This window comes from Diplotaxodon limnothrissa, linkage group LG11 (assembly GCF_057381915.1).
Source record: "Diplotaxodon limnothrissa isolate DT_005_m linkage group LG11, D_limnothrissa_male_GT1.1, whole genome shotgun sequence".
Taxonomy (NCBI): Eukaryota; Metazoa; Chordata; class Actinopteri; order Cichliformes; family Cichlidae; genus Diplotaxodon; species Diplotaxodon limnothrissa.
In genome coordinates, this window is record NC_140606.1 from 20,596,560 (window position 1) to 20,604,713 (window position 8,154).

The window sequence follows — 8,154 nt, forward strand, 5'->3', positions numbered from 1 at the left end:
GAGCCCTTTGTAATGTTGTGATTTTTAGGAGTCTCTGTAGTAGTTGACTGTGTATTGGCAGCTGTTTTATGCCTCTCAGTGATCTTTTTGATCCACTTTGGTGTTTTACATATCTATATTCCCATATTATCTCTTTGTCTCTGACTTATTTGTAGTTGCTTTTTTAAAAAAAATCTATTTATGAGGTTTATATTAGCATTTTTTTACTGATGGCATTCTTAATTATTTGGCTCTTTGTTTTTGAGTATTTGTCTGGGTTTTTTGTTTTGGTTTTTTTACTCCACTTTATTGTTGTTAGGAATCTCTGTAGTGGCTTGGTGCCTTTTTTGTCAGTTTTATTTTCTCGTTACTGGTTGGTAATCTCAAGTTATTTTATTTACTTTCTTATAACTGCTGCTCTGCTATTGTTTCGTGAAGTAATTATAATTGTTGTAGTTAAAAGTTGGAAGTAGCAGCAGCTTTTCAGCACTTCTTTTTGACAGCAGATGCACGTGGTCCTCTGTTTACATTCTGCAGAAGGAGCACGCGGCTGCAGCTGCTCGCCTTCTCATTGGCTCTACGTCATGGAGCTCCCTCCCACAGGCGGGACTCGGATGCGGAAGGAGTTTCGATGCCGCGTAAAAAAGCGAAAATAACTCCACGGATTGAAATAATTACCACCAATATCTATTGCTAGTATACTCAAGGGTGTCTACGGAATCGTTAAAGTTTAACCGGAATGTACAGAAAGTGGTGTTTACTGCATAATTCATACTTCAGCTCGGTGTCCCTTAGAAATGAACGGAGGCTCCAGACAAACTGGAAGCACAGCCGGTTTACCTCCGTCCTGAGCCTGTCAATAAGCTGTTTTATCGCGGTCGAAGTTATAACAACCCGATTAGAACCGTCCAGTTTAGCCGGTTTGTACAAATCTCAATTCGTATTTAAACGTTTAGCGCGTTTCTGTGAAACCGGGAACGCGCATGCGCACTGGCAGGAGGCAGGCAGATGCGGATATAAGGATTGGCGCCGGCGCCACAGCTGATGTACTCATTCATTCTTCACTAAGGAGGTAAGAGCACCGACTCGGAGACTTCAGCTATATGAATATTTATAGTTTAATATTTTATGCCTCGAAGCTGCTTAACCTTTCCTGCGTTTTTCATTTTAGGTTTCGTATTTAAGTCGTCGTTATTGGCGCAAAAAGGATTCAAATGTGGACTAAAGCGGGGACTGCTTTCTTGTGTTCTTGTTTACTTGTTTTTTAACTGCCCGGGCATTGTTTCCACCTCTGATGTAGTCTGTTCTACTTTAGTTGGCTCTTGCATGTCGTGCCAGATGTGTATTTAGAGAGAATTTGGCCTTTTGGTGGAGATTCTGTTAAAATACTGAGGCGTGTAGCTTTAAAACTTTGTACAAAATTACGTCCTCACGTTGTCTTTGTCATTTGTGCACGTTTCCTTAAACCAAGCATTTATCAATGCGTTTGCATGCAAAAGCTGTAGATGCCCAGTTTAAGTACACATCGGGGTTAGCTGGTTATTGTTGACCTAGTTAGGAGTTACCGAGCTAAGTTTGCTAATTACAGTAGCTCCCCTCTGTATCTTTGGCCTGAGGTCGGTCTCAGTTTCTCTTACTTTGTAGCGCTTAAAAATCCTCTTGTTGACAAATGTGCTTCATAAGGGTTTGTTTTAGGTGCCCAGGTGGCTTTAAATTATATATCGTTTATGTTAAGCGGTCTTTTTGGCTATTTTAACCCGGCAGGCTTGGAGCAGTTTCGGGGAGGTAGGGCTCAAATCCTCCCGCTTCTACGCTGCGGAAATTGGCGCGTCTTTGAGTTTCAACCCCGAATTAAAGTTAGTATTTTGTCGATTTCACTCATTCTAAATACACCAAAGATGTTTGGAGATGTATATTGTGACGCTGAAAGTGGTAAATTTGATATGAATTGCGGGATTTCTCCGCTTTTTTTGTTCAAAATCGAGGGAAAAACCAGCCCCCCTCTTTTCTGGCTGCAGATACCACACTAGCTTACAGTCCTGCCTGGCTGCTTTGGCTCTGTATTTATCACGTTTTTAATCAGTTTTACCTTTTTACTCTGAAATGAGACACTTGGTAGTCCTTATATGCAGTCTGTCGGCATTGTTAATTCCCCGTTCTCGGTTTTTATCGAATCTCCGTGGCTCCTAAAATGGTGGCCACAAGCTAACACTGCATATGTTATTATAAGCTAACCATCACTTGTAAGCAGGTTAGAAGTAATCCTACAAAGGGATGTCTTATTATATCTGAGGTTGTTGAGCGTATTAGGATCCAGCTGTGGATCATTCACTTTTAAACGTTTTTTTTGGTTGTATATGATCCTATAGCATTAAACCAGATGCCTAGTTGCATTGGGGAGGCATTTTCTTCAGAAAGGGCCCACTTAACTCTTGGAAACTTCCACGAGAATTTGAATTATTTTTCCCAAGTGTTTTTTATTTATTTATATTTTTTCATTTTTTTTAATATCTCTGTTCACAGTGTTAATATTGAATTTAATGTAATCTCTCCTTTTCTTCTTTACAGCGGAGCCATACAATACAGTCAGCACCATGTCCAGGCGCAGGTGAGCACCTCTTGGTGATTGTTCTGAAACTGGGGGCCCGGAGGTGAAGTGGAGCCACTACCCTACAGCAAAGCTATAGGAGCTCCTCAGAGATCAAACTCCAGATGTTTATACATCAGGAGACTTTAATGACACCATTGTTCAAATTAAGCAGAGATGAGTGACTGGAGGTGAAAACTAATAGATGTTTGTACAGTTAGATTGGATCACATTGTCTGTTCACTGTTGCTTTTAGTGTTTTGATTGCTGAAAGGCATAGTCTGTTGTAAATGTGATTAGGTTTTAGAGCCTACAGTGATGTCATACATTTTTGTACTTGTCACCAGTTCACAATCACATGTAGTAAGATAAGATGGCCAGTCGCTCAAATGTAAAAGCTTTAAATCCATCAAGCTGTAATCACCCCTTTCTTTAAATGGGCGAAACTCCTAATACAGTTGCCTTGCTGATTGCTTTTGTCACTGTGGCCCAGTCATTATTTCCATCAATACTGGTGTTTAAGTTGATCACCAATATTTATTTTTTTAAAAGTTGGCTCTAATTGCAGATTAATTCGATTAATATTTCAGTGAGCAAGAGGCAGATTCTTATTTGACCATTCTTATTTAATTTTAATTTCAGTGATCGCATCACTCTTCAAGCCAGAGATCCAAATAGCACCATCACGCTGAGGAAAAGAAAGACTGAGGTTTGTTTCTGTTACTAGCTGCAATCCTGTGTTTCAGTTTATCAGTGTTTGTCTCAGCTTTGTCCTGTTTTTAGCTCAAAGACACATGTTTCTGTCTTTTCTTGTTTAGTGTTCTAAGAAGAAACTACAACCCGCTGCCAAGAAACAAAGCTATGAAATACAAGTTAGTACTGCCCAAATGATATTGATGCTTAATGACTGTGTTTGTTACTGATAAGAGCTCAGCCGTGTGTGTGTGTGTGTGTGTGTGTGCCCAACTTTTTTTTTTTTTTTTATAAGGAAATTAATTTAATTTCCACCATTTACTACATAGTAAAGCTTTATAGTAAATGGTCTCTGTATTTATAGATAGAATGGGTGCCTGTAGTTGAAAATGGGCTTTGTTTGCATTGGTTCCTTTTTATTTAATTAAAATATTTTATTTAACTATTTTCTCTCATGACTTGATACATGGTCCTAAGTGACTTATTTCTAGCAGATTTGTATCTGGATAAGATCATATTATAGGAGTAGGTGAAAAGGTTTCAGTAGTAAATTTCTAGTCGTAGCCATGCACTACCTTTTATTCAACAGCAGGTGTCGCTGTTTAGCATGATATGAAACTGAACTTCACAGTGGTGGTGTAACGTAGAGTCCTGCTGTAGATGAGATGACACTTGGTATGTAGGCAGTGTCAAAAATGACAGAAATGCAGCCACCGATTCCACAGAAAATCATACATTTTGCAAATTTAACATTGTGACTAGGTGAAGTCACAATGTTGAGTAACTTTGATTTGTTCAGAGCAATGGGATGTGCCAGATTAATCCCTTTTAGTATGTTAATACATCTGCTTGACCAACAGTCAGGTCTGGGAGTTTCCGTCTCCTCTTTTAAATTCAAGTTTTATTCTTTCTTTCCAGAAGTGTTGGTCAGAGGATGGAGCGTCTCCATGCATTCTCATAGAAACTCCCCACAAAGAGCTAAAACCAGCAAACCCGTCCAACTTCAAACAATACACATTCAAGAACCTCTTCATCAAGGCTTCGCCCATTCCTCATCTCAGGTAAGTGTAGCTTTTACACCTCAATAGGGAGGTCGTAGCGCAACACTTAATACTCCACAGCGCTATTGTTGTTGGAGATGTTGCTCCACCCCACCTGGTATTTAGGGTTCAAGGCCCTCAATTACAGTCAAAGTCACTTTGCAAGTAAAAATCAAGTTTCAGATGTATCCTGTTACTTGCTTTGTCTGCAGAACTCGTTAATTCACCTCTCGGATTTTGTCCAGTCTGTAGTCAGTTGTTAGCATCACTGTTGCATGTACTTATTGACCAGCATAAATGGTTAAAACTTGCCGTTTCTCTTCCAGTTGGGCTAGTTCGGACGATGTGTGGATCAAAATGCTTAACAAGGAGCTGAAGTACGTTCATGACAAGAGCTACCTGGAGCGGCATCCTAAACTGCAGCCCAAGATGAGGGCAATTCTCCTGGACTGGCTGCTTGAGGTGAGCGTGAAAATCTTTAATGTGCAGAAATTCGACTGTTCTGGTTTTGGACAAAGACTCAGCCTTTATGTCCGATTGCCTCGGCAGGTGAGTGAGGTGTACAGCCTTCACAGACAGACAGCGTACCTTGCCCAGGACTACTTTGACCGCTTCATGCTCACTCAGGAGAATATCAACAAAGACTACCTGCAACTCATCGGCATCACGGCGCTCTTCATAGCCTCCAAGATAGAGGTGAGTGTCTTAATTCTTATAGAGTCAGATATTTCTGATAGTCAAACCTCTGTTTGTGCTGATGACGTTTAATCTCAATAACCAACTTTGCCCCTTCTTTCTCATCAGGAAATCTACCCTCCTAAAACCTACGAGTTTGCCTATGTCACAGACGGTGCCTGCGACCAGTGGGACATCCAGCGCACAGAGCTTCACATATTAAAGGTACGCAAACTCATCTACTTCACTTTCTAATCTAATCTTGTAATATTGAGTGGTAGCAATCAAAGTTTCTGTGTTGACCTCCGTGTTGCTGTCCCATAGGCGTTAGACTGGAACCTTTGTCCTGAGACCCCCATCTCCTGGTTGAAGCTATACACTCAGGTTGAAGCCCAGAAAAATGGAGTGAACTTCCTGGAGCCGCAGTTCTCCCAGGAAACCTACATCCAGATCACACAGGTACTTTCAACGGCTGCTACATTTATTTAAATCCTCTTTTTCTGTTTATCCTTGTTTATTCATCTGTTTGAATTAAAAAAATAAATAAAAATGGTGCAAACACTTTCTGATTCAGTATTATACTGATCTTTGACCTGCATGTTGCAGCTGTTGGACTTGTGTATGATGGACATCACCGCGCTCGACTATAACTACAGCGTTCTTGCCGCAGCTGCCTTCTGCCACTTTTCCACCTTTGACGTTGTTCATAAAGTCTCAGGTGAGTTTCCCCATTCACATCATCAGATTTAATTTCTATTTTTTTTATTTTTTATTTTTTGGCTCTATTTGTTGGTGGGATTCTTTGTTTTATAACTTCACTCACAATCGTTAACTTGTTTTTGTCTCAGGTCTCACATGGGATAGTGTGTCTCAGTGTTATCAGTGGATGACTCCCTTCATGGAAACACTGCGATCTGAACCCAAACCTCAGCTCAAGAACTTCCCAAAAGTCAGAGCAGATGACAGACACAATATCCAGACACACGTGGCCTATCTGAACCTACTGGTAAGAAAAAGTAGACAGAAAACTAAGAATCTGAAATGCAAGATTAGTATCACTGTAAAGTAATACACAATTTTGAATGTTTTTAAAAGGGTTAGAAAGTGTAGTTAAATATCTATATAGACGCCTCCTTGCAAGAGCTTAGAGCAATGCATGCCTATATATAAGTCTATATAATTGAAAGAGTTGTTAATTCTTTGGCTTAAATTTCACATATTTGTACAGAACCGGTGGAGGACTCGAGCCCAAAAAGGGAAAGAAAGAATATAACTGAGGCCACTTAAATTGTTTTACCACAGTGTAACACTTATTGTTATTGTCGCTGGAAAAGTAAGGCACCAATATCAGGCTTTTACCTGGTAAAAATGGTACTCTGGTTTTTAAAAACTTGCCTGATCATTCAGGGTCTACTTGGTATAAACTGGCAAATTTGATCATTAGGGAAACTGCTTAATCCGGCTACATGTGTTCATCCATCAATGACATGAAAGCTTTGAAATTTGATTTTATGACTGACTGGACAGTAGGGCTTAATTAATCGGACAGTAGGGCTTAATTAATTAATTAATCGTTAGAAAATCACGATCTCAATTCATACTTATGTGCGATCTCATTTCCAAATGACAACTATGTTTAAAAAAAAAAAAAAAAAGACTATTGTACCGCATTTTGATCCGGGACATAATCTGCATGAAAACAAGCGCTCACTCTTCCTACTCAACAAATGAGTATACCACGTGATACAGAAGCCAGCTGGCTGCTAAAATTGGCAGGGGGAAAAAAACAACGGAGAGCACGGAGAGATGAGGAGAAAGTGACAGGAGAAAATCCGTCCCAGTCAACCACCCAACCATCAATAACGGGAACCTTATACAGCGCTTCCCCATACCTGTCGAACTCCTGCAGGCACAAAGAAATTACGGAGGCTATCACTTATCGCCTGGCTAAAGATATGGCTCCCATCAACACTGTGCAAAACGAGGGATTTAGGAAAACGATCGCCCTAGACAAACGCTACACAGTGCCGTCCCGCAACTATTTTTCTATTGTCGCACTACCTGCTCTATACACGCAGTATCGAGCAACGGTGGAGACGGAATTGCAAGCAGTACAACATTTTGCGGCCACGACAAAATGTGAGACATTTATTGTTTTTATGTTCGGTCTCAACTGTTACGAAGTTGATGTGCAATAAATATTTATATTGGAAAAGAAAATCGTGAGAGAATCGTGATCTCAATTCTAAGCAAAAAAAAAATCATGATTCTCATTTTATGCAAAATTGTGCAGCCCTACTGGACAGATTTTTGTCCTTTTTTTGGTTAACCTCCTAAGACCCGAACTCTTCCACGGCATGCATTTTAAATTTCTCTTTGATATTTGGTCACATTGGGGCCCGATCAATGTAAAAACAAAGAATTACCAGATTTTTTTTTTTTTTTTTTTTTAAAAACCTGATTTTTGTTTATAAGAAAAATAAGAGCCACATCTGAGGATATTCGTTTAAAATTTTGATAGAACAGTAGCAGTATAATGTCCTCGTAAGTGGATATCGGGCCCTTGAAGAGCAAAAATTGAGTATTTTGGTCTAAATAACCCAAAATGTGATGTCCACATATGTGGACGCCAGGTCCTAGGAGCTTAAAGTATATGATAAAGTGATTTTAATTACTAACATGGAACTGTTTCTTCCTGCAGAGAATGGCTCAGGAGTGTATGATCTCTGAGAGTAACGCCGGTCAGCTATCGCCTGTTGCCGCGGGACCAATTCTGACACCACCCAGCAGCACAGAGAAGCCACCCAATCCCTGACCAGGACAAAACCAGAGAGACGTGCTACCTCTCCTTAGTCCGATAGGAGCCACTTGCTGAATGATGCACAATTTTGGGCAAACTGACCTCATGTAGCTTGTGTGTGTGCGTGTGTTGTTGGGTCTGTTTGTGTGTTGTGTGGTTTTTTTTGTTTTGTTTTTTTGTTTTAAACACTAAGATCAGACTTTTAGTAGCCATGGTGATGAATTGACAATGTTCAGCTGTAAAATATTGGGATTTGTCCCTGTTGACAATCCTGCCAACAGTATTGTGGTTAAAGGTGACGAAGGCTAAGATCAGCGTGTTCACGTTTCCATTCAGGTCTGACTCCTTTGATATGGTCAGAGAATGCAGCTCACAGGCTA

The 8,154-nt window shown here is 40.1% G+C and overlaps 1 protein-coding gene across 1 annotated transcript; it reads left to right on the forward strand.

The window, feature by feature from the left end:
* Positions 1–2,573: 2,573 nt before the first annotated feature.
* On the forward strand, positions 2,574–7,789 carry ccne2 (cyclin E2). Its single transcript, XM_085365326.1, has 11 exons — positions 2,574–2,587; positions 3,209–3,275; positions 3,385–3,438; positions 4,178–4,320; positions 4,626–4,761; positions 4,849–4,995; positions 5,104–5,199; positions 5,299–5,433; positions 5,581–5,692; positions 5,823–5,980; positions 7,676–7,789. The coding sequence occupies exons 1-11, from the start codon at positions 2,574–2,576 to the stop codon at positions 7,787–7,789; spliced, it is 1,176 nt and encodes a 391-aa protein (XP_085221452.1).
* Positions 7,790–8,154: the final 365 nt, after the last annotated feature.

Excerpts from the sequence above, each read along its gene's own strand:
- ccne2 (XM_085365326.1), top strand. Across the intron at positions 3,276-3,384 it reads TGAGGAAAAGAAAGACTGAG|TGTTCTAAGAAGAAACTACA; the intron begins GTTTGTTTCTGT and ends TTTCTTGTTTAG. Across the intron at positions 4,321-4,625 it reads TCGCCCATTCCTCATCTCAG|TTGGGCTAGTTCGGACGATG; the intron begins GTAAGTGTAGCT and ends TTTCTCTTCCAG.